This window comes from Callithrix jacchus, chromosome 13 (assembly GCF_049354715.1).
Source record: "Callithrix jacchus isolate 240 chromosome 13, calJac240_pri, whole genome shotgun sequence".
NCBI classification, from domain to species: domain Eukaryota; kingdom Metazoa; phylum Chordata; class Mammalia; order Primates; family Cebidae; genus Callithrix; species Callithrix jacchus.
In genome coordinates, this window is record NC_133514.1 from 10,200,145 (window position 1) to 10,226,267 (window position 26,123).

The 26,123-nt window shown below is 52.7% G+C and overlaps 1 protein-coding gene across 4 annotated transcripts; it reads left to right on the top strand.

Annotated features, from left to right (window-relative positions):
* The first annotated feature begins 588 nt into the window (after positions 1 to 588).
* Positions 589 to 24,791, top strand: CTSB (cathepsin B). Of its 4 annotated transcripts, none has more exons than XM_035269844.3 (10): positions 589 to 1,553; positions 14,414 to 14,564; positions 15,048 to 15,133; positions 17,299 to 17,413; positions 18,992 to 19,110; positions 19,905 to 19,990; positions 20,211 to 20,354; positions 20,785 to 20,901; positions 22,396 to 22,524; positions 22,820 to 24,791. In XM_035269844.3, exons 2-10 carry the CDS (start codon positions 14,439 to 14,441, stop codon positions 22,915 to 22,917), a joined length of 1,020 nt encoding a protein of 339 aa, XP_035125735.1. In that variant the 5' UTR covers positions 589 to 1,553; positions 14,414 to 14,438; the 3' UTR covers positions 22,918 to 24,791. The 4 variants fall into 4 exon arrangements, with proteins under 4 accessions (XP_035125735.1, XP_035125736.1, XP_002756833.3 ...); XM_035269845.3 differs by having other exon boundaries at positions 589 to 1,152; XM_002756787.6 differs by having other exon boundaries at positions 589 to 693.
* Positions 24,792 to 26,123: the final 1,332 nt, after the last annotated feature.

Genomic DNA, 26,123 nt, shown 5'->3' on the forward strand with positions numbered 1-26,123 from the left:
CCTTCGCCGTGACGGCTACGCTTTTTTATTTGTAGCTGGAATGTTTTGTGCGTACGTTCTCAGAACAACAAAGCGGAGCTTTTAAAGGCTTTTCTGTGGGGTCCACAGCCTCGCCACCCCCAGCCCCGGCCGCGGCCTTAGAATGAATGAAATAAGCGAACCTCGCTCCCCGCTCCCCGCCCCCCGCCCCGCCCCAGTTGACCCCGCATGCAAGGATCTCGGGCCCCGGTCCTGGCGGAGGCGGCCCGGTGGGGGAAGGGGGTACTTCTCTAGGAGGGGTGGGGGCCTTGGGGCAACCTAGAGGGGATTTGTACCCATCCCCTGACCCCAATTCGCAGGGTTTCGCCACGCAGGGCCCGCAGGGCCCCGAGCCCCTCTTCCCCAGCCCTTGCGCTCAGTCCCCTGCCGGCTCGTGACAGTGTCCCCGGGCGGCAGGTGACCGGATGTCCCCGGGCGGCAGGTGACCGGAGGCGGTGCGAAGCCGGGGAGCGGGGAGCGTGGGCGGTGGGAGGGCGCGGGCGGGGCTGCGCGGCGGTCACGTGGCGCGGGGCCGGGCGGGTACTTAGGGCCGGGGCGGGCCCAGGCTACGGCGGCTGCGGGGCTCCGACAACAGCACGGGTTCTCGGCGACTGCGCTCGGTGAGTGCGGGCGGCGCTGGGCGCCGGGCCACCGCGGTTGAAGTGACCTTGGCTGGTAGGTGGCCACCCGGGCGCTGAGAGGGGTCCCTCTGCACCTGCAGCGGGTTCCGGGCGCAGCTTCGCGGCTTCCCTGGGGACCGGCGGGGAACGGGGACCCTCCAGACTGTGCCTGCCTGGCGGGCGCGGGTGGAAGCTTGCGAGCTCCGAAGCGTCGGCGAGAAAAGCGGAAAACAGCCCCGCCGTCCACCCCCTCCCCCGGCTGTGCGCTCCCCTGGAGCGGGGACGCAGCCCGGAGCCCGGAGGGAGGCGCCTGGGAGGAAGAGCTCGGCCGGGCTCGGCGACTGCTGCGTGGATTGCGCTCCCCGCGCCTGGGCCTGGGCGTGCTCCCGACAGACTGCCAAGATAATCGCATCTGCCGGCATCTGTTTTCCTTTTTTTTCCCTCCTCATTCCATAGGATTTGCCTGCGCAACTTTGGGATGAGGAGAGAAAATTCCTCGGAGCTCAGAAGACAGGTCCTGTCGAAGAACCAGGATCTGGAACTGGGTGGGCTGGGAAGGAACCCGCACCGAGTTAAATCCATAAACAGGAAGCGAAACTAACCAGGGGCGAGTGGGCGATTGGATGCTGGGTGGGAAGAAGGCGGGGGCGCTCGCTGCACCTGGACTTAAGGAAAGGGAGGCCGGGCAGAGTTCCTGGGGCGCCACCTTTCTCTCGGTTTGTGGCCCTGGAGGCCAAGGGGAATTGGGCTTTGGGGAGCAGCAGTGGGTGCCTGGGTGTGGGGCGCTGCAGGCAGGCAGGCTGGGGTGGGCGACCCAGGTGGAAGTGAACTGCACTTAGCTTCTTGATGGGCCTCGCTCACCGCCTTCCCCGGCCTCTGAGGAAGCCAGCAGGCTGGCAGGGAAAAGGACCCTAGGTAAGGCCCCACACTCCTCCTCTTGACCTAGGAGAGACCCCCAAACCCACTGGAGAAGGGACGCTCTAGGGTTCAAAGGGAGACCTGGCACTTTCTGTAGCCTGGAAAAACTGATCCCCGCTGCCTCCCGCCGGAGGTGAGGGTAGCTGAGATGCACCCTCTTTGAATCTAAGCATTCAGGAAGGTAACGGCAAGAGGCCTAAGAGGGCCGTTGGCTTGCTTTTTCTTCCACAGCATCCGTTCTTAGTGGAGAACTGTTTTTTTCTTTTTCTGTTTTTTTTTTTTTTTTTTTTTGAGATGGAATCTCCCTCTGTCGCTCAGGCTGGAGTGCAGTGGCGCGATCTTGGCTCACTGCAACCTCCACCTCCCTGGTTCAAGCGTTTCTCTCTCTCTTTTTTTTTTTTTTTTTTTGAGACGGAGTTTCGCTCTTGTTACCCAGGCTGGAGTGCAATGGTGCGATCTCGGCTCACCGCAACCTCTGCCTCCTGGGTCAAGGCAATCCTCCTGCCTCAGCCTCCCGATTAGCTGGGATTACAGGCGCGCGCCACCATGCCCAGCTAATTTTTGTATTTTTAGTAGAGACGGGGTTTCACCTTGTTGACCAGGATGGTCTCCATCTCTTGACCTCGTGATCCACCCGCCTCGGCCTCCCAAAGTGCTGGGATTATAGGCGTGAGCCACCGCGCCCGGCCCCAAGCGTTTCTTTTGAGTAGCTGGTGTTACAGAGGCCCACCACACCTGGCTAATTTTTGTATTTTTAGTAGAGACGGGGTTTCACCATGTTGACAAGTCAGGTCTGGAACTCCACCTCAGGTGTTCCGCCCTCCTCAGCCTCCCAGAGTGCTGGGATTACAGCCGTGAGCCGCTGCATCTGGCCAAGAACCGTTTATTGGCTCTGGTGATGGTGACCTAGAACCCGCAAGCTCCTGGAGAAAGGGGCTGGGCTGCCCACCCTGTGTAGCTTCCCAAAAACAGTCGAATGTCTGCTGGAGAACAATGGCATCCCCTCCTTTTTGGTCATTTGTCCCCGAGCTGGGGGTACCCCCTGGTGGAAAGGCACAGGTCCCTTGGCCTGGGTGGCAACGCAGGCGACACAGCCCTGGCACAGCTCTCGCTCCAGCAGCTCTCCTGGATGTTGGCTCAGAACAGCCCTGTTTCCAGCTGGGCAGGCCGTGAGGGGTGGTGGCCCTTTGGCTCCAGGTTGAAACTGCCCGTGTGAGGCTGATTTAGCAATTTGGTGAGGCTCTTGCTGCAGGCAGGTTCTTTTCACAGCTGCTGGAACTGGGAGTTGGAAGAGAAGCTGCACCCATTTTAGGGGGTAAAAGATTTTCTGTTGCTCTTGGTTGGACTGGGAAGTGAAGGGAGGTCATGTTTCAGAGGTGCCTTGAGATGTCTGTAGGTGATTTTCATTTCCTTTTTTTATGACGGAGTGTTGCTCTGTTGCCCAGGCTGCAGTGCATTGATACAATCTCTGCTCACTGCAACTTTGGCCTCCCAGGTTCATGCAATTCTCCTGCCTCAGTCTCCCGAGTAACTGGGATTACAGGCATCTGCCACCACACCTGGGTTTGGTTTTTTTAATTAAAAAAAAAGGGGAGGCAAACAGGACCTAGCTGGATCTTTACGTCTTTAGTAAAGACCGGTTATCACCTTGTTGGCCAGGCTGGTTTTTGAACTCCTGACCTCAGGTGGTCCGCCTCAGACTTCCAAAGTGCTGGGATTGCAGGTGTGAGCCACTGTGCCCAGTGGTGATTTTCCAAATCTGGTAATGAGTTGTGGTTGTGTAGAATAGTATCCCTTCCTTTCGACATATGGACTGAATACAGGTATGTATTCTACCTCTTCTCTTTTTTGAGGCAGAGTCTAACTCTGTTGCCCAGGCTGGAGTGACACAATCTCGGGTCACTGAAACCTCTGCCTCCTAGGTTCAAGCAATTCTCCTGCCTCAGCCTCTGGAATAGCTAAGATTACAGGCATGTGCCCCCACGCCCGCCTAATTTTTGTATTTTTAGTAGAGATGGGGGTTTCACCACGTTTGCCAGGCTGGTATTGAATTCCTGACCTCAGATGATCCGCCAGCCTCAGCCTCCCAAAGTGCTGGGATTACAGGCATGAACCACTGTGCCTGGCCTGCTGCCTGTTTTCCATGGTCTGCCATAAGGAAGTTGTTGGAAATCTGTGCGGTTGAGTGATAGGAGTTGGGCACTTCCACGGGGCTCATGTAAAGGGGAATGGCGGGTGACAGGCAGCTGAGTCTAAGGGCACAGCTGAGTCTAAGGTGTGCTGTGCCTCTGGGAGATGGGGTGGCAGGCAGCAGTCTCTGCGCCTGGTCCCTTGCTGCCTGAGAAGAGTGTGTGGGAGGCAAACCTTGCGCCCTGGCTTGGCCGTTAATGTTTAGATTTACCCTAGCTTGTGTGGTCTAGGAGGCTTAGGGATCAAATTCCACTCTGTGTTTATACTTTTAACTAATCTCATTTTCAGCTTCAGGCCTTATCCTCCCCCTCTATAGACCACTCCTGTGCCTGTTTCCCTGTCTTTACAAGGGCTGTTGTATCCCCTGTCTGCTGCTCCTCTTTCGGATTCTCCTGTACTTTCTTTTTTGTACATTCATTGATTCATTTTATTGTTTGGTTGACAAGGTCTTGCTTTGTCTCCCAGGCTGGTGTGCAGTGGTGCAACCACGGCTCACCGCAACCTCGGCCTCCCAGGCTGAAGCAATCTCCCCACCGCAGCCTCCCAGAGTAGTCAGTAACAGGTGGCACCCAGGATTTTTTTTTCTCTCTTTGTTTAGACAGGGTCTCAGGGTCTCACTGTTGCCAGGGCTGCTCTGCAACTCCTGGTTTCAAGTGATCCCCTTGCTCCCCCTACTCAGGCCTCCCAAACGTTGGAATTACAAGGCATGAGTCACCTCCAGGCCCTTCTGTACTTTCAAAACTCTGCCTCAGCCTATAAACAATGCTATTAAAGTTTATATGGCTTCAGCTCCACCACATGGATCCTTTTGCACTCAGGGTTGTGCCATTTGTTTCTGTTGATACATCCAGTTCTAGTCCATTTGTCTTAAGTGCCTGTGTGTTTATCTACTGAGGGACAGTATTACTTCTTTTTCCCTATTATCCTGTGCTACGGTAAATGTCCTTGTGTCTCCTAGATGCTTAGACGACTTTCTGCAGGACGAATGCAGAAGGAGAGCCTGTTTCTGGGCCATGAGGTGTGCACATCTTGCGTTTTGCTGGGCATTGGCAGAGGGTTCTCCTGTGTGGCTGCATCAGTTGGCGCTCCCGCAGTGTGCACAGTTCCTGTTGCTCATGTTTGCCAACACGGACACTACCAGACTCTGATTTTTGCCCATTTGATGGAAGTGGTACCCCTGTTAGAATTTTCATGACCAGAAATTCAAATTTAATTCTTTGCCATAGGAAAGCATCAATCCTCTTATGCCTCATGTTCCATTATTGGAACACTAAGCATGTGGGAGTTATTGACGTCCTACTGCTCGAGGTCATCGCTGAGGTCTGATTTTTTCACTCATCGAAAAATTTGCAGACTCACAGCCTCCTGCATAAATGGGTTAATGAACCACATTTTCCCGTTTGTATTGTTGGCCAGTGATGGCGTATGTGCATTTTGTTTGTTTGAGATGGAGTCCAGGCTGGAATGCAGTGGTGTGATCTTGGCTCACTGCAACCTCTGCCTCCCAGATTCAAGTGATTCTCCTGCCTCAGTGGGATTACAGGCACGTGCCACCATCCCCAGCTAATTTTTGTAGCTTTAGTAGAGACAGGGTATCACCATGTTGGTCAGCCTGGTCTTGAACGCCTGACTTTGTGATCCGCCCACCTTGGCCTCCCAAAGTGCTGGGATTACAGGCGTGAGCGACCACACCCAACCTAATTATTTGTTTGTTTAGAGACAGCATCTTGCTCCTGCCCATGCTGCAGTGCAGTGGCATGATCTCTGCTCATCACAACTTCTGCTTCCTGGGTTTAAGCGATTCTCCTGTCTCAGCTTCCTGAGTATCTGGGACTACAGGTGCCTCCCACCAAGCCCAGCTAAATTTTGTATTTTTAGTAGAGTCAGGGTTTCACTATGTTGGCCAGGGTGGTCTGGAACTCCTGACCTCATGATCTGCCTGTCTCAGCCTCCCAAAGTGCTGAGATTGCAGGCATAAGCCACTGTGCCCGGCCCCTATTCATTTTTATTTTAAATTTTAATTTTCTAAATAGAGATGGGGTTTCACTATCTTGCCCAGGCTGGTCTTAATCTCCTGGGTTCAATTGATCTTCCCACCTTGGCCTCCCAAAGTGTCAGAATTACAGATGTGAGCCAGTGTGCCCAGCCCAGAACTTTTATAAATGCTGTGTTCTGAGAAGGTTGTGTGGCTGGCAGTCTTGACTGTGTTATCTGTCTTTACCAGCTCAATAACTTCTTTGGTCTGGTCATCAAGATAATCGAGCATCACCAGCAAGTATGCATGGAGGAGGATGGGACCAGCAGAGAGCCCTGTGGAAGGCATGTAGATAATCTGCCCTCACAGACCTGGAGGGCTGGGCTGTTCGACGGCCCTGTGACCTGCTGACCTGGACTCGGGCCCAATGTGTGCACACACAGTCACACAGCTTCCTGCCTTGCACAAGTCTCGGCAGGGCAGTGCCAGCCACAGGCTTTTCCCATTCGAGGGTTGAAAGCCTCTGTGAAACCACATCAGAGTGCTGGGGGCCACCTGCCACCCAGTCCCAACCTACCTAGTCCTACTGGTATTTGGGATGTGCTTAGTTTTGGCAGTCAAGATGGCAGAACAAATCAGCTGTTACTGATTGATTGACTGAGTCTCATTCTTGTCGCCCAGGCAGGAGTGCAATGGTGTGGTCTCAGCTCACTGCAATCTCTGCCTCCCAAGTAGCTGGGATTATGGGCATGTGCCAGCACACCTGGCTAATTTTGTATTTTTAGTAGAGATGGGTTTCGCCATGTTGGCCAGGCTGGTCTCGAATTCTGGACTTCAGGTGATTGCCCACCTCAGTCTCCCAAAGTTCTGGGATTACAGGCGTGAGTCACTGTGCCTGGCCAACAAATCAACTTTTAAGGCGTGGTCACCGATAGTACAGTCACTAGTATTTTTCATCCAAATTGGGATACTTTTGAAAATAGAAATGATGATTGTGACACAGCAAGTGTTGGCTGTCATGTGTAAGGAGATGGCTTTTCACCCTCCCTGTGATGGAGGAACTTTCTCCCGGATGGCGGTGCTCTGAGCCTGGTGCTGAGGAGGCACTTTCAAAAGGGCATCTCCTTCCATCTTCCTTCAGCCTTGTGAGATGAGTATCTGTTCCCAGGGCCCCAAGGGAGGCAAACAGGACCTAGCTGGATCCAAGGCCTTTCTTTTGCTCGCCTTCATGTTAGCCAGGCCTCAGCTGCCGTGGTGTCATCTTGTCTGCGGTTGAATTAGGGAACCGCTGTGTTCTGCAGGCTGGAGACATTAAACATTGATTTCATTGCAATCCCAAAAGATCTCTCAAAGCCTCTACAAACAAGCCCGAGGTCTTCTGGTATCAAATGCAGACGTGGCGAATGCATTGGCTCTGTCAGTGTCTGAGCAGGTCAGTAACAGAGTTGGGGAGCACAAGCTTTCAGGACTTTCTAGAACATTGACTAACCAGGTTGTCTTGTTTCCATGTGACAAAAAAATGAGCCACTGAGGGCCTTCGTAGTGCCCGCTGTTTGGAATGTACAGTTGTCCGAAGGATGTGGGGTTACCATGGCTGGCCGTGTGCATTGTTTCACTTGTGGGGGTCTTGAAGCCTGTGGAGAGCTGCTTGTGCGGGCTGGCCCTGCAGCACCTGGCTTGCCTAGATGATTGGCAGGTGGGCAGCCTGATTCAGGTGAGGGAAGTGGAGTGGGATTTCTCTGCTTCTCCTGGTTGCCTGGAAACTTCCGTGGCTGGTGAGCGCCGCTACTGCCTCTGTCCACCTGCGTGCTGGGTGGGTTTTCTGGGTCACACAGCGGTTGCTTGGGGGTATGTCTGTAGGGAGCCCAGCTCCGTGGGACAGATGGGTGGCTGGTGCCTGTTCGTCAGGACACCGATGAGAGTGAGGCCTGAGAGCTGTTTGTTTTTTTTGCTTTTATTCTTAATTCAATCATAAGCCAAGAATCTGCCAAACACGTTTCCATTAGGGGCAAAGACATAACACATCAGATGCTACCACAAGGCTGTGATTCATACTGAAAAAGGAAAGGTCTCTGGGTCACTCTCGAGCAGATAAGAGGTCAGCGCACGCCCGCCCGGTGCAGGCTGGCTCTGGCAGACGGAAGTCGGGGAAGATGAAACTTGCCAGAGTCTTGTTTTGTGGGTGCCCTAAAGTGGTCGAAACTTCAGCAGCAACTGCCGTTAATTATCAGTGAGTGCCAAGACTAGTTTTTATAGAAGAGAAAGAAAGTTCTCTTGGAAGGTCTGACTGAGTCTTCACCATCTGTCCACCTTCTCACTGTTCACTGCTCATAGCTGCTCTGCCGGTCTATAAGGCACAGTCTTCATTTGTGGCTTCTGGCAAAATGTAGGTCGATTTTTTTTTTTTTTTTTTTTTTTTTTTAGATGGGAGCTTCACTTTTGTTGCTCAAGCTGGAGTCCGTGGTGCTATCTCAGCTCATTGCCACTTCTGCCCCTCGGGTTCAAGCGATTGTCCTGTCTCAGTCTCCTTAGTAGCTGGGATTACAGGCATGCACCACCACACCCTGATAATTTTTTGTATTTTTAGTAGAAATGGGGTTTTATCATGTTGCCCAGACTGGTCTAGAACTCGTGACCTCAAGTGATCCACTTGCTTCGGCCTCACAAAGTGCTGGGATTACAGGCGTGAGCCAACAGGCCCGGCCAACTTTCGATTGTTTTTGTTTTTTGTTTTTTTGAGACAGAGTCTCACTGTCACCCAGGCTGGAGTGCAGTGGTGAGATCTCGGCTCGCTGCCACCTCTGCCTCCCAGGTTCAAGCAGTTCTCCTGCCTCAGCCTCCCGAGTAGCTGGGAGTACAGGCACATGCTACCACGCTCTGCTAATTTTTGTATTTTTAGTAGAGACGGGGTTTCACCATGTTAGCCAGGACGGTCTTGATCTCCTGACCTCCGTGATCTGCCTGCCTTGGCCTCCCAGAGTGCTGGGATTAGAGGTGTGAGTCACTGCGCCCGGCCAACTTTCCATTCTTTAGAGCTGACTATGAGAGGAGTCAGGAGTATAGTCACAGCACTGACAGACGTGGAAGAGCAAAATACTGCATACAGATTTGCTAAGAATTCCTTCACTTTTTTTCTTGATCAGCCAGGAGCTAGCAACTGGCTGATGTGGAAATTTTAGGTGTATATGTCCGGTCTCCTTAAATCCTTTACAGATTTAGCACCGGTCTACCTCAGGGCTCTGTGAACGTGTAAGAAAGCTTTCTTTCTTTCTTTCTTTTTCTTTTTGAGACGGAATCTTGCCCTGTTGCCCAGGCTGGAGTGCAGTGGTGTGATCTGAGCTCACTGCAACGTCCACCTCCCGGATTCAAGCAATTCTGCCTCAGCCTCCAGAGTAGCTGGGACCACAGGCGTGTGCAACCATGCTCAGCTAAGTTTTTGTATTTTTAGTAGAGACGGGGTTTCACTGTGTTAGCCAGGATGGTCTCGATCTCCTGACCTTGTGATCCTCCCACCTCAGCTTCCCAAAGTGCTGGGATTACAGGCATGAGCCACCACACCTGGCTAATTTTTGTATTTTTAGTAAAGATGGGTTTCACCATGTTGGCCAGGCTGGTCTTGAACTCCTGACCTCAGGTGATCTACCTACCTCGACCTCCTGAAGTGCTGAGATTACAGGCATGAGCTACTGTGGCCCCCCAGAAAACTTGCTTTATGGAGCTTGGTGGCAGCCGAAATTGATTCTTTAAGGATGTCAGGACTTAACACCTCCTGTGATTTAGCCACCTCCTCTCCTGTGACGTTAGTTCCACCTCCTTCCAGGGTCTCAAGGTCCCTGTTTGTCCTGGAAACGCCTTCAAGGTAGTCTGAGGTGCCGTTTGCCAGGGGAGGAAGGTGCTCTGGCTGGTAGGGTCAGCTGGCCATGCCCTTTTTGGCATGTGACAACATTCTGCAGAGCTGGTGTGGGACGTGCTTTCACATAGGCGCGGCAGCTTTGGAGAGGGCGGGTGTGAGGAGCACCCTTTTCTTTCTCTCTCTCTTTTTTTTTTTTTTTTTTTTTCTTTTTTGAGACGGAGTTTCGCTCTTGTTACCCAGGCTGGAGTGCAATGGCGCGATCTCGGCTCACCGCAACCTCCGCCTCCTGGGTTCAGGCAATTCTCCTGCCTCAGCCTCCTGAGTAGCTAGGATTACAGGTGCGCGCCACCAGGCCCAGCTAATTTTTTGTATTTTTAGTAGAGACGGGGTTTCACCATGTTGACCAGGATGGTCTCGATCTCTTGACCTCATGATCCACCCCCTCGGCCTCCCAAAGTGCTGGGATTACAGGCATGAGCCACCGTGCCCGGCTCTCTTTGTCTTTTTTTAATGCAGAGATTAGCTTCAGAAAAGGGCAGAGGGGTGCAGTAGAACCCGGTGCCCCAGCTGAGCAAGGTCTAGAAATGACATCTGCTTGTAGCTGTTCTCCCACCAGCCCGCATCCTGGAAAGGGGTCTCGTGGCGCACAGTTCACATCCTCCCCTCATGAAATAAGGACTGGTGTTCATCATCTCCTGTCAGTAAAGCAGCAGCCTAGAAAGCAGAATTGAGAAATAAGAGAAGTGTGTGCCTACACAGAGGGAAGTGAAAGCGGGGTGCTGTCTCACACAGAGACCCTGGAGCCCGTCAGCAGCTCTGCTGGTCATTTTTGCCACCTGCCTTTGTTCAGGGTGATGGAGAGGGGCGCCTGTTGGGTGTGGGAGTGAAACTTATGCTGCTCGCAGGACCTCTGTGCGTGGCTTCACACTTTGTGGGTTCTCCGCAGTCTTGGGACCCTCAGAGTGGAAGCCTTTTTGGATGTTAAGTGCTGGGCTTAATTGAAGTGAAAAGCTTGTTTTACCGAGCGTGGTGGCTCACACCTAAAATCTCAGCACTTTGGGAGGCTGCGGCGGGCTGATCACTGAGTCCAGGAGTTTGAGACCAGCCTGGGCAACATAGCAAAACCCCATCTCTACAAAAGAATACAAAACTTGGCCGGGCCTGGTGGTGCATGCCTGTAGTCCCAGCTTAGAAGGCTGAAGGGGGCAGATCTGTTGAACCTCGGATGCAGAGGCTGCAGTGAGCCATAATGGTGCCACTGCACTCCAGCCTGGGCAACAGGGAGATTCTGCCTCAAAAAAAGAAAAACTAACTTGTTTTAATTAGACTCTTCTTGGCTTTGGGGAGTTGAGAGCCATTGGGATATGGGAGCTGCCTGTGTTCCCAGCCACCAAAGAAAGCGAAGAAATCTTGGTTTAAAAAATTCAAGTTGCCCTGGAAACACTACTATCTTTGGCTTCGCTTATTATTTAAAATAACATCTCTGCAGCGCAAAGACCCCAGGGACACCTGAGGACACTCCTGTCTGCCCATGAGACACACTCACCTCATGGTGTGGAGGCTGTGTGGGTCACTGACACCCATGGCTACATGAGACACTGCCTACCCACGAGTTACAGGAAAGGGGAAGATTATTCAGAAAGTCAGTGGCTCATGCCTGTAATCCCAGCACTTTGGGAGGCTGAGGCAGTCAGATCCCCCGAGGCCAGGAGTTCAACACCAGCCTCACCAACATAGTGAAGCACCGACTATACTAAAAAAGTAAGAATTAGCTGGACGTGGTGGCACAGGCCTGTAATCCCAGCTACTCGAGGCTGAGGCACAAGAAGTTGGAAGTTTCAGTGAGCCATGATTGCGCCACTGCATTCCAGCGTGGACCACAGAGCGAGACTCCCATCTCAAGGAGGGAGGAAGCCTCACTGATGGCAAGGAAGACACTGGAAATGCTCTGAGGAGTCATTAGAACAGATGTCCTTTCATCAGTTTGGTGACTTGGGGTGTTTAGTAACACTGCCAACTCTTTTTCCTAGAAGAAATGAAACTGAAGTAATAGGAACATAATTTTTTTTTTTTTAAATAAGGGTATGTTGTGAAGAAAGGCTTCCCGCAGTAGTGACCCAGTGCTGTGCGTCTTCCTCGGCATTTGCGTGTGGTGGCAGGCGTGTGCCTGCAGGTGTAGGTTGCTAAGAGGGTCGGATGCTTCCAGCCCCCAGTCACCCGCAGCTGCTTTTTCCCCACTTAACACTGGGACTTGGGGCATTTTCACTTCATTAGTACGGTAGGGTTCACTTCAGCTAGTTGCTTTTGTATCTTATTTTTATTTTTGAGATGGAGTTTCACTCTTGTTGCCCAGGCTGGAGTGCAATGGTGAGATCTCAGCTCACTGCAACCTTCGCCTCTTGAGTTCAAGTGATTCCCCTGCCTCAGCCTCCCAAGTAGCTGGGATTACAGGCATGCGCCACCATACCTGTTTTGTCTTTAGTAGAGAAGGGGTTTCACCATGTTAGTGAGGCTGGTCTCAAATCCTGACCTCAGGCGATCCACCCGCCTCGGCCTCCCAAAGCTCTGGGATTACAGGCCTGTGCCACCGTGCCCAGCCAAATAGTTGCTTTTCTAATGATTGCTTCATATTCTGTTTAACCACTTACCGTAATGTAACATTTCCTCTGTTATTAGACACTTGCTTCATTTCCGGTCTTTTGCTAATGCAAAAATGATTTAGTGAGCACCTGTGTGCACGTATCTTTGCATTCTATGGGACCCATTTTTTTTTTTTTTTCCATCTGGAACATGGTGCTATCCCTATTAATATGTGGGATCCATTTGTAACTGTCAGGTTGCTGAGTGCCAGGGCGTGCAGATTGAGGAATCGGTGGGCGTTGCGGGTTGCCGTCTCGGTGGCTGTGCCCGCCCCAGGCACTCATGCTTCCTAAGCCCTGCGAGGAGTGCCAGACCGTCCTGCCTTTGCAGTCTGATACGTGCCATGTATCTCCTTGCTTTGATCTGCATCTCCCTGAGGTTGAACGGATTTTTATCTGTGCTGGCCAATTGTAGTTTTTCTATTATGCTGGTTCCACTTTTCTGATTTTAAGAGCCTTTCTTATATCAAGAAATTGAAGCCTAATGTATGTATCAGTGTTGTTTGTCAGGTCTTGTTTTGTTTTTTTTCTTGGAGACGGGGTCTTGCTCTGTCACACAGGCTGGAGTGCAGTGGCATGAACTCAGCTCACTGCAGCCTCCGCTTCCCGGGTTCAAGCCTGTCTCAGCCTCCCAGGGAGCTGGGATTATAGGCGTGAGCCTGCGCCTGGCCCATTTTTAGAAGGCCATTGATTTTTTTCATAAAGTTTTTATATTTAGGATCTGTGTTGCATGTGGTGCTTTTTGTGGGTGAGGAGTCCAATGTGAAGATTCAGCCTTTGGGCGGCCACTTGCACAATCTCTGTCCCATTTCCTCTCTGGCCTCTCCTAGGTGTGCTGATTGCCCCGTGGAGGACGTGCTGCTGAGTGGCTGTAGGTCACTCTGTAGATGGGCATCACCCGGTGTTTTACGATACACTTGCTGCCCCAGAGGGCCGGGCTCCTGTCAGAGACTTTCTCCACTGGCTGGGTGCAGTGGCTCACACTTGTAATCCCAGCACTTTGGGAGGCCGGGGCCGGTGGATCACCTGAGGTCAGGAGTAGTTCAAGACCCTCCTGGCTAACATGTACTAAAAATAGAAAAATTAGCCAGGCATGGTGGCACACACCTGTAATCCCAGCTAGTTGGGAGATTAAGACAGGAGAATCATTTGAACCGGGGAGTTCTAGGCTGCAGCGAGCCGAGATAGTGCCGCTGTACTCCAGCCTGGGTGACAGAACAAGACCCTGTCTCCAAAAAAGAGCTTTTTTTTCCAGAGCTGTCCTGCTGTCCTCACGTATTTATTCTCGCAGATGAAGTGTTACTTAAGCAACAATGACGTTTGAATTGTTCTTCAGATAGAATCCAGTGTGCCAGGCAGTTTGAGCAGTCCTGTGACCCTCATGACGACCTGTCACGGTGGAAGGTAGAACACCTCCCCCACCCGTGGGAGCCCCCCACCCCCCAAGCTCCCCACGCTGTAGCTCTCCCCAGCCCTGGATGCAGGCACCCGGGAGTCTTACATTGCCTCTGTGGAGTTGCTTGCTTAAGAGGGTGACTCAGAGTTCAAGCTAGAAGGCACTGGCATGTGACTCATGAGCCAGTCCAAGATCAAAGGGCTAAGGTATAAAGGTGAGAGTTTGCCTTCCCAGAAGCCTCGTCTCACAGCTGGAAGCAGAGCCCTTGGCTGACTGGAAAAACCAGAGATGCCAGGCGGGAGTGGGCGGTGGCTGGCCCAGCCCCTCCTCTCAGCCTCCACCTCCACCAGCCCACACCAAGCTTGTCTGTCTGTCTCCTGGATTTGTCTGTGTCCTAGGACTCCTGAATTTAACTTTTCTTACATTTCCCCTACCGCATGGGTGCTCCACTCAGGTCGTAACCACACAGGCATGCCCTCCACTGTTTCCTGTCGCTCACTTGGGAAGTCTCAGGCTGTTCTACCCACCCACGCAAAGGCAGTGCTGAAATAGCAGATAGGGCCCTGGACCCGTTTAGCCCAGCACAGCCCCTGGGCTTTCTCTCCTGGCTCCGTCCGCAGGGCCCCAGGGACCTATACAAGGTCACGCGTGCTGGTGCCGGAGTGGGGAGGTAGGGAGCCCTCGGGCACCGCAGCTCCTTAGGGCTCTCCACCTGGGCCGGGACAAGCACAGGTCTGCTGGTGCCCGTGTGTGTGGGCATGACAGCCGCATAAGAGGTTTCCTGATGCCCTCTGTGCTTTCCAGGTGGATCCAGGATCCGGCTTCCAACATGTGGCGGCTCTGGGCCTCCCTCTGCTGCCTGCTGGCGCTGGCCGACGCCTGGCAGAGGCCCTCCTTCCATCCCCTGTCGGACGAGCTGGTCAACTATGTCAACAAACAGAACACCACGTGGCAGGTGGGCTGTGAGGCCGAGTTCTACCAGTGTCCCCTCTGAGGTTGGCCTGAGTCATGGTGGCTGTGGGCCGCGACTGCCTCCTCTGTCCCATACCCTACGTGTGGTGTGGGGGAGCAAGTGAGCTTGGGAAGTGTTCAGAACCAGCTAGCCCTGTGACACCCATCGTGGCAGAGTTCATCGGTCCTGCCCCTGATGCCCTTTGTTTCTGCCCAGCCCTGACCCTGGGACTAAGAAGCAAGAATGAGGAGTGAGCATGTTGAGGGCTGGAGGGGGTCTCTGATTGTCAGCAAGTGGTAGCAGATCAGGGGAGACACCTACTCTGCCCACATGTCACACTGAGCTGTTCCCCTCTGACCCCCCAGCCCACATACCCTCAAGGTGGGTAGGGCCCTTGGCTTTCCCTGGGATGGGCCTGGGGTATGGGCAGTGTGCCCATCTACCACCATCCCAGGAAACCCGTCAGTTGGTGGATGACTCTTCCAGGCTGGGCACAACTTCTACAACGTGGACCTGAGCTACTTGAAGAGGCTGTGTGGTACCTTCCTGGGTGGGCCCAAGCCACCCCAGAGGTGAGTGCCCGCTCCTCTGCACCATTGTAATGGGAATGGCAGGCGCTAGTTTGGGGCAGTGGGAGAGTGCGGGCCTCCCTGCATCTGCGGGGCTCATGCTGCCCAGAGCTGCCAGTGCCGCTTGAGGTACAGCACCCGTCTCTCTTCATTATTGTATTATTTACTTTCTCTTTTTATTTCTTCCTTCTCAAGTTATTAGTAGAGAAGATGCTGTGCTTTCTTTTGTTGACAGACTCTCACTCTGTTACCCAGGCTGGAGTGCACTGGCAACATCTTAGCTCACTGCAGCCTCTGCCTCCTGGGTTCAAGTGATTCTCGTTCCTCAGCCTCGCAAGTAGCTGGGGCCACAGGCGTTCACCACCATGCCCAGCTAATATTTGTACTTTTAATAGAGATGGAGTTTCGCCATATTGGCCAGGCCGATCTTGAACTCCTGGCCTCAACAAGTCATCTGCTCCCCTCAGCCTCCCAAAGTGCTGCAATCACAGGTGTGAGCCACTGCGCCAGCCTCCAGTGTTTCTCCTGTGCTTCTCCACGGGGTCTCAGCCCCACGTGTGACAGACTAGGTCTGGCTCTGCACTTTCTGGGCAGACTCAATCTTGAGTAATTTAAGGAAAATCTTAAGAAAAGCCCGATGAGGCCAGGTATAGTGGCACATGCCTGTAATCCCAGCAGTTTGAGATGCCAAGGCCAGTGGATCACCTGAGGTCAGAAGGTTCAAGAGCAGTCTGGCCAACATGGCAAAACCCCGTCTCTACTAAAAATACAAAAATTCGCCGGCCGTGGTGGCGGGAGCCTGTACATCCCAGCTACTTGGGAGGCTGAGGCTGGAGAATTGCAAGAACCCTGGAGACAGAGGTTGGAGTGAGCGAGGATTGTGCCATTTCCCTTGTGAGGATGGGGTAAAGTTGCGGGATGCTGCCACCTACACAGTGGGGATGATATGACAAATGATGAGAGGGTCCTGGGCAGTTGTTGAGGGAGGGGACTGGGGCAAGAAACACTATCTGGACCCTGTGGATAAACTCATTAGAAAATCATAGGCCGGGCGTGGTGGCTCAACCTGTAATTGCAGCACTTTGGGAGGCGAAGACAGGCGGATCACAAGATCAGGAGATCATCCTGGCCAACATGGTGAAACTAAAAACAGGAAACGTTAGATGAGTATGGCGTGCACCTGTCATCCCAGCTACTCGGGAGACTGAGGCAGGAGAATTGCTTGAACCCGGGAGGCAGATCAATGAGCTAAGACTGCACCACTGTATTCCAGCCTGGCAACAGAGAGAGACTCTGTCTCAAAAAAGAAAAAAATCTATTACATAAGGCTAGAAAGCAGCATACAAAATTGCAAGTCAGGCCAGGCACCGTGGCCCATGCCTGTAATCTCCAGCACTTTGGAAGGCCAACAGGGGCAGATCATTTGAGGTCAGGAGTTTGAGACCAGCCTGGCCAATATGGTGAAACCCTGCCTCTTCTACAACTACAAAAAGTAGGCGGGCATGGTGATGGACGCCTGTAGTCCCAGCTACTCAGGAGGCTGTGGTACAAGACTTGCTTGAACTCAAGAGGCGGAGGTTGCAGTGAGCAGAGATCACGCCATTGCACTCCAGCCTGCACAACAGAGTGAAATTGTCCCCAAAACAAAAATCTCAAGTTGCATTGAGCAACAGAATTTCCTTGTTTTATGAAATCCCCAGGGCCACCTGCCTGAGCTTTCTCTGCGTGTCTGGTGTTCACTTCTTTTCTAGGGGAGACAGCCACAGTGACTGCTCTTAAACCACCCAGTGGCCAGGCGTGGTGGCTCACGCCTGTAATCCCAGCACTTTGGGAGGCCGAGGCGGGTGGAATCACGAGGTCAAGATATCGAGACCATCCTGGTCAACATGGTGAAACCCCATCTCTCCAAAAAATACAAAAAATTTGCTGGGCATGGTGGTTCGTGCCTGTGATCCCAGCCACTCAGGAGGCTGAGGCAGGAAAATCGTCTGATCCCAGGAGGGGGAATTTGCAGTGAGCCGAGATTGCACCATTGCACTCCAGCCAAGAGTGAAACTCTGTCTCAAAAAAAAAAAAAAAAAAAAAAAAAAACCACTCAGTGGCCTTTGCAGGGGTTGGGGAGGCAGTTGTAGGATGAGAGCTTGTAATGAAGGCCTTCCTTTATCCAGAGTTAAGTTTGCTGAGGACCTGAATCTGCCTGAAAGCTTCGATGCACGGGAACAGTGGCCCCAGTGTCCCACCATCAAGGAGATCAGAGACCAGGGCTCCTGCGGCTCCTGCTGGGTAAGCTGCTGCTGGCTGGGGAGGGCTGGAGAGTGAGGGAGCAGCAGTCGGGAGGCATGGGGGATTCAGGGTGGGGCCCACTCTGACAAGGCAAGTTACAGAAACTTCCCAAGTCTGTTTCCATCAGTGTAAAAATCACGATTCCTCTGCACATGAATTCTGGCAAGGGTTAGGTAGAGCGTCCTGCAGGTTGCTAGTCCATGTGTGCGGGCGGCGAAGCAGCTCCCTTCCCTGACACCTGCCCCGTCTGCAGATACCAGGTGCCCTCACTGCTACTCTGCTTGCTTCAAGAAAGCGTCCCATCAATGTCAGCGAGCTCTCTTAATTTTGTCTAATTGTGGTAAAATACATGTAATAGGAAATGTAATAATGTTAGCAATTTTTTTTTTTTTTTTGAGGAGATGGAGTCTTGCTCTGTCACCCAGCTGGAGTGCAGTGGCGGGTTCTCAGCTCACTGCAACCTCTGCCTCCTGAGTTCAATTGATTCTCCTGCCTCAGCCTCCCCAGTAGCTAAGACTACACACATTTACCACCACACCCAGTTAATTTTTGTATTTTTACTAGAGATGGGGTTTTGCCATGTTGGACAGGCTGGTCTCAAACTCCTGACCTCAGGTGCTCTGCCCTTCTCGGCCTCCCAAAATGTTGGGATTACAAGTGTGAGCCACCGTGCCTGGCATCTGTTTTCAAGTGTACAGTTCTGTGGCATTAACATTGCTCAGCCATCACCACCATCTGTCCCCAGCACTCATCAGCTTGCAAGATGGAAACTGTTCCCATTAACACTCATCCCCTAGCCCCTGGTGCCCCCCACTCTACTTTGTCTCTATGACTTTGATTCCTAGGGACCTCATACACGTGGGTCACAGTGTTTTCTGGGTGAGCTGTGTTTTTTTATTGAGAACTACCACCAGGCACAGTGGCTGACGCCTGTAATCCCAGCACTTTGGGAGACTGGGGGGGGCAGATCACCTGAGGTTAGTAGTTTGAGACCAGCCTGGCCAACATGGTGAAACCCCGATCTCTATTAAAAATAAAAAATTAGCTGGGGGTGGTGGCAGGTGCCTATAATCCCAGCAACTGCGGAGGCTGAGGCACAAGAGAATGGCCTTAACCCAGGAGACAGGGGTTGCAGTGAGTAGAGATCATGCCACTGCACTCCAACCTGGGAAACGAGTGAAACTCCATCTCAAAACAAAAACACACATGCAAACTTAAGCCTACCCGTTTTACAAATGTCAGAAATGAACCAGGCTCCCAGGCAGAGGCTCACAGCAGTGGTCTCTTGCTTTAAAAGCTGAGTTGACCTGGCACAGTGGCTCATGCCTCTAATCCCAGCACTTGGGGAGGCCAAGGTGGGCAAATCACTTGAGCCAGGAGTTCAAGAGCAGTTTGGCCAACATAGCAAGAGCCCACTGCTACCCAAAAAAAAAAAAAGCTGGGTTTGAGCCCCAGGAGCCTCCCGTGTTGAAGTCAGCTGCCCAGAAGGTCCAAGGTGCCCGTGGGCCTTTGAGGGGACTGTTGGAGAGGGCCCAGCCTGGACGTGGCGGCCTCACCGGGTGGGGCTTGTTCCTCCAGGCCTTTGGGGCAGTAGAAGCCATTTCTGACCGCATCTGCATCCACACCAATGCACATGTCAGCGTGGAGGTGTCGGCGGAGGACCTGCTCACCTGCTGTGGGAGCATGTGTGGGGACGGGTGAGTCAGCTGCACTTCCAGAGTGGGTTTAGTGCCGGCCTCAGGGGACGGTGACTTTTTGCCTGGGACTCCTGCGAGTCAGAAGTGTTTTGGGGAGACTCTGGGAGTCCGGCAGGGGCTTGGCCTGGCTGCTGCTTCCTGGGAGGTCCAGCCAAGGCTGGCCTGCAGAGCTGTCTGAGGAGTGGCGTCCTGGCAAAACAGATGGTTTCAGAAAATGTGGTGACACGTCTGACCCCTGGTCTGGTTTGTGTCATGCTCGTTGCCTCTTCCTGCCTGGGGAAACCTTGAGGCGTTTCCTATGTGGAATTAGGATGGCGCCACATGGTGGCACTGAGCTTCCTGCTGGCTACCGGCTGTGGTTCTGCCATAGTGGTGTTCGCCCACAGCTGCAGATCAGAAATGTTTGAAGGCTTCAAAAAACGTGCCTGGGCCTCCCCCCAGCCCAGTGAATTGAGAGTCCCGGGTAGCAGTGGGTTTCTGTGAGAGCCTCAGGGAAGCTTAGTGTCTGCTGAGTTGAGAATCGCTGCATGTCCCGGAAGGGCGCTTGGAGCTGGGTCTGGTGTGACACAAGAGCCTCTGTCCCCCAGAATCTTTGTGGGCAGCAGTGGGATTGGGGTGATTCACCGCAAGCCTTGTGTATCTAGTGAGGGTCCTCTGGAGGGTTTGGGGTCTGGGAGGGCTGCTGCACTACTTGCTGGAGGTTGGGGAGGGTACAGGAATGACCTTGGGCACGTGGTTTCCACGTAGTGTTCTAGCTCATGCTTCTCAGAGCTTTCATGAGACGCTCTTTTCAGCTGTAATGGCGGCTATCCTGCCGAAGCTTGGAACTTCTGGACGAGAAAAGGCCTGGTTTCTGGTGGCCTCTATGACTCCCATGTAGGTGAGTGTGTGCCCTCGGCCCTGTCTGGCTAGCTGGATTGTTCACACAGTGAATTATAGCTTTATTTGCTTTCATAAAGTGGATGTTGAGACAGGGCCGGGTAAAGGTGCACGCAGGCCTCTGTGGCAGGGGCTGCAGGCACCTGGCTGGCCTTGCCAGGCCCGGTGGGGCTTCTTGGTGGGGGTTGTTGGCTGACTCTGCTTTCTCTGGGTCCCCTTAGGGTGCAGACCCTACTCCATCCCTCCCTGTGAGCACCACGTCAACGGCTCCCGGCCCCCATGCACGGGGGAGGGCGACACCCCCAAGTGTAGCAAGAGCTGCGAGCCTGGCTACAGCCCAACCTACAAGCAGGACAAGCACTACGGTAAGGGGCGGGAACAGCCTGGGAGCCGCTGCGGGGAAGAGGGCAGGGCCCAAGAGCCCTAGGATGGAGACGGCAGCGGGGGTGATTCAGCAGCACACAGTGCACCTTCTGCCTGATCCACTGTGAACTCAGCCTCCACCCTCCCAACCTGGAAGGGACCAAAGCTGTCATTTTATAAGAGAAGGCATGTCCTGGAGTCCTGGGTACCTTGGCCTGTTCTGGGGCCTCGTGCTCACGGCTCCCCTCTTCCTCCTGAGCTTCCAGCCTTAGCCTCTTCCTTACTTCCTCTGGGGAGCCTGCAATGAACCCCCTGGGTGGGCAGGTCCCTTTGATGCAGTCTTCCCCTAGAGGCCCCCCAGGAATCAGTGAGTGGCGCGGCAGGAGGCACTGTCACTGCGCTCCCCAACCCCTGGCTCGGTCCATTTTCCAGGATACGATTCCTACAGCGTCTCAAACAATGAGAGGGACATCATGGCCGAGATCTACAAAAACGGCCCTGTGGAGGGAGCCTTCTCTGTGTACGCAGACTTCCTGCTGTACAAGTCAGGTGCGTGCTGATGTCCGACAGCAGCGGTGGGTGGGGGTCAGGGGAGGTGGGTTCAGGTAGGCCAGTAGGACTTGATCGGGGCAGGCAGGTGAGGGGCTGGGGAGAGGGCTGTGTGGGGCCCTTACAATTCTGTCTACCTTCTGTGCCACTTGCCTTTCATCTGTGTTGTGCACAGAGAATTCTGGAGGCATCTTGGCTAGTTCTTTCCCATCCCTTAGGAGCCAGCTCACATGTCTTCTCTGTGGAGGTGTCCCCTCGCTGGCGGCTGGCCACACCTGCCCTTGCCGTCATGGCGTTCCATTCTTTCCCAGCATGTTCTCCTTATAAGGGCAGGTCTTCCTTGTCTGCACTGGGTGACACACTTTATTCATCTGTGTCTTTGCAAAGGTGTAGATCATGTGTCACCCTCGTGCATGAACACACAGGGAGGACCTTGCCCTGGGCAGTGCCATAGGGACTCGAACGAAGGAAACTGGATAGTCTTTACCCCCAAGTACTGTCTTAGAAATCTCTCCTCCAGTAGGCTGGGCACGGTGGGTCGTGCCTGTAACCCCACACTTTGGGTGGCTGAGATGGGCAGATCATGAGGTCGTGAGATCAAGACCATCCCGGCCAACATGGTGAAACCCCATCTCTACTAAAATACAAAAAATGAGCTAGGCATGGTGGTGTGCACCTGTAGTCCCAGCTAGTCACTACTCAGGTGGCTAAGGCTGGGGAATTGCTTGAACCCAGGAGGCGGAGGTTACAGTGAACTGAAATCAGGCCACTGCACCCCAGCCTGGGCAACAGAGCAGGACTCCATCTCAAACAAATATCTTGCTGCAGAAGCAGTCTTTGCTGAGTCTCATTAATATTTTGCTAGATTGGAAACTCCAGAGCTCTCAGCTCTTATAAAACAGTTTGACAAAGGAAAATGATTCTGGCAAGAAAAAAATGACTAAAGATGGTGGTTCTTAGCACAGTCCTCGCCCATATTGTTAAAAAATGCGTTTCTATTTGACAGTGATTTCCCTGCTGGGGCGAACCTGGTTGGGCAGCGCTGAGCATCTTAGCTGGCCTCTTTCCCATCTAATATTGGCCACCACCAGCCCTCCCTTTTCTCCTCTGTCACCTCTCCAGGGTGTACCCAGAGCAGCTATTTTAAAACTTAGCGCCCAGGCTGGGGTGCAGTGGTATGATCTCAGCTCATTGCAACCTCTGCCTCTTGAGTAGCTGGGACTACAGGTGGGCACCACCATGCCCAGCTAATTTTTGATTTTTAGTAGAGACAGCGTTTCACCATGTTGGTCAGGCTGGTCTAGAACTCCTGATCCACCCGCCTCAGCCTCCCAAAGTGCTGGGATTACAGGCATGACCCTCTGCACCCGGCCTTAAAACTCTTTAAGCCATGTAACCCTTTTGACAAGCCCTTAGTTTCTCCTGCCCGGAGGGGTGCTGTGGGGCACGGGGCAGTGGCCGGGTCTCACTTCTGACCGGTTCTTCCCAACTCAGGAGTATACCAGCATGTCACTGGCGAGATGATGGGCGGCCACGCCATCCGCATCCTGGGCTGGGGCGTGGAGAATGGCACGCCCTACTGGCTGGTTGGCAACTCCTGGAACACTGACTGGGGTGACAACGGTGAGTGGTGGGGAACTGGGAGCCACACGCAGTGGCCATCTTGGCTTTCTCTGTTCTACCTGCTGCACAGCCTCAAACTGTGGACCTAGGCCAGGCTGTGAGCTCCTTCTAAATGCCAGAGGCCAGGATGGGAAGGGTGATGCGGGCGGAGGTGTGCCCCATGGTGTGAGGGCCGCGCTACTGAGCAAACAGCAGGAGCTGTCGGGGGTTAGAGACTTACTCCCAGCTTTTTTAGGGATGAGTCTGAATATACCGACCCTTGTCACATTTTAAAAGCACCTTTTTTTATTCCCAGGCTTCTTTAAAATCCTCAGAGGACAGGATCACTGTGGAATCGAATCAGAAGTGGTGGCTGGAATTCCACGCACCGATCAGTACTGGAGAAATATCTAATCTGCTGTGGTCCTGTCCTGGGGTAGTTTTCCCTGCACAGAGTCAGGGATGGGGGTAGAAATGTCTTAATCTTTGCGTCCCTGTAAGATACAGGGCCTAAAGAACTGGACTGGCCAAACCTCATATCAACCATCAGAGCTGTTTTCCAAGGAGACTCCCGGCTACCTCCGAGCCTGCTCAGTGGACTGATGGCTGCAGTGTAGACAGTTAAGCCACGTGAGCCACTGCTGCCAGCACGGAGCTCCTTTCCCCATGACTAGTGCTGTAGGGAGTGCCTGCTGCCCCATCCCTGATCCATCCATCTCCAGGAGCAAGACGGAGGCTCAGGAATAGAAAGCAGAGTTCCTATCAGGATTCAAGTTCCCCCCTCAGCAGTACCTCTAAGCAAGTAGCTTTCTACATTTGCTCCAAGATCAGAGGACAGATGGTGTTTGGAGCCCTGTGGAGAAGCCACATTCTCCCAGGGCCCCTGCATCTGTCGAGGTTTGCAGTGTCAGAAACTCTGATCTTGGCCTCAGCATGATTCTTTTTTAATAGTTTTCTTTTTCGTGCACACTGCTGGTCACGCGGATAAAGGAGTGCAACAGTGGGAGGCCGTGCTAGTTTACAGATTGCCTCCTAACAGCATGGCTCAGAACGAAACCTAGTGGCTGTGACTTGCTTCCGACCCTGATCTCTACTACCACCATGAAACTAGTGTAGGAGAAACCAGCTTTTACTGTTTTTCAAAAATTCCTGCTTCACGCTGTCAAGTTAAGGAATGCCTGTGCCAATAAAAGGTTTGTCCTTCAACTCAAAGTCGGCTCTGATGGCATCTCAGAGGTCATTTGTCACTGCCATCCTCAGCCCTGCAGAGAATCACACCCAGGGACTGCATGCCCTCAGGATTCTTGGGACCTCAGCTTAACTTCCCACTGCATCCCCATCAACCATCTGTGTAAGTCCTTGATGAGCTTGCCCTTAAGAACTAACTACAGAGCTGTGGTGGTGGTTTTTTTTTTTTTTTTGAGACAGAATCTCACTTTGTCATCGGCGATGGAGTGCAGTGGTGCAAATTCAGCTAACTGAAACCTGCACCGCCTAGGTTCTAGCTATTCTCCTGCTTCAAACTCCCGAGTAGCTGGGATTACAGGTACCCACCACCATGCCAAACTAATTTTTATATTTTTAAGTATATACAAGGTTTGACCATGTTGGCCAGGCCAATTTCAAACTCCTGGCCTCAAGCTGGTCCACCCATCTCAGCTTCCCAAAGTGCTGGGATTACAGGGTGAGCCACCGTGCCTGGCCTCTATTTTTTATTAGCCACAAATCCAGCAGTGACCTGAGAATTCTCATGAAACAGGCCTGGTATCTTGGTGATCTCACATAACCAAGATGCCATCCCGTGGAGGGCCACATCCCCCAGATGCCTTCCAGAGGGGCCGAGTCAGCCTGTACACAGTATTTTGAATCTGTATGCCACTGGTTTGCATTGCTGGTCAAGAAGTCTCGTGCTCTGCATAGGCCTGGTTTAGAATCGTTTTACACCAGTTCTTGCAAGAGTAGAGGAATCTCGAAGAACCAGCGGTCACTCTACTGTCCTGTCAAGATACACCTCAGTATCACCCTTCCCTACTGAGGCTGGATGGGGCTAGCTCTTTCCAAAAGCATTCAAGTTTTGCTTCTGATGTGACCCAGAAGTTAGGAATCAGAAGCTCAATCAAATAAGCTCTGAAACTCTGAGAAACATTGCAGGGAACAGTTGTGAGGCCCATCACGGCACTTGAGAGATGCTTAACAAGGGTTACCAGAGCCGCAGATTCATAACCGCTTATTCTTCCAGCTTCTCCTAGAATATATTCATAACCTCAATAAAGTTCTACCTGCTCCCAGATTGGGTTGAATCATTCCACTCACACTGCCTCCCTCACCTCCATCGAGTACGCACCTGCAACTCCATCCCTGCCTGGAGCTAGTGAAGTGACAGAAGGAACTGTGGGGCATTTCAACCTCAGCTTAGGGCTGTCAGAAAAACCTGCCTTGCAGTGTCTGTCTGGGACACAGCTCAGTGCTTCAGTACACCTCAGATTACCCCAGTAACATGACAGGTGGAGGTAACAATACCTTTTCAGTGTTTACCCATAGAAAGGCTGCTTTGACACACTCCAGAATGGAAATCGAAGTATAGATAGGCAATCCAAGTCTCACTGTGTCACCCAGGCTGGAGTGCAGTGGCGCAGTTTTGGCTCACTGCAACCTCTGCCTCCTGAGTTCAGGCGATCCTCCTGCATAGCTGGCACCTGCCACCACACCTGGCTAAATTTTGTATTTTTAGTAGAGACGGGGTTTTGCCATGTTAGCCAGGCTGGTCTTGAATTCCTGATTTCAAGTGATCCACCTGCCTCTGCCTCCCAAAGTGCTAGGATTATAGGCTCATGCCTGTTTTTTCAAGGAAAACAATAATTTGCCCCCTTGCATGTGCCTCAGAGAGCCATACTCAAGTGGTCCACGGAGCAGGAACATGGCCATCATGTAAGAGCCTATTAGAAATGCTGAGCGTGGGCCGGGAGCGGTGGCTCAGGCCTGTATATGATCCTAGCACTCTGGGAGGCGGAGGCAGGTGGATCACCTGAGGTCAGGAATTGGAGACCAGCCTGGCCAACATGGTGAAACCACATCTCTATTAAACATACGAAAAAAAAATTAGCCGGGCATGGTGGCCCGTGCCCGTAATCCCAGCTACTCAGGAGGCTGAAGCAGAATCGCTTGAACCTGGGAGGTGGAGGCTGCAGTGAGCTGAGTTCACGCAACTGCACTCCAGCCTACATGATGAGAGTGAGACTCAATCTCAAACAAAATGCTGAGTGTGAGAACACCAGACCTCTGAACCAGCATTTGCGTCTCGCAAGACCCCAGGTGATTCCTAAGTACATTCAAGCCCAGAAGCCCTTTCTAACTGCTCCCTGATTAGGAGGCTGTCAGATTTTAGGAATCCAAGCTCTTGGTCACCCCACCAGATCTACTGTATCCAAATCTGGTCCCAGCAATCAGGCAATTCTGATAAAAAACCTGAAAACCACAGCCTTAACTACTTCTGAACTGCCAGTAGCAACCGAGAATGCTTGTTAGCATGCCTGACTCGCCCTCTTCCTCCTAGTCATACCCTTGAGCCCCTGGGAAATGGCTCATAGGTGGAAGAGGGGCACTTCCTCGTACTCACCCAC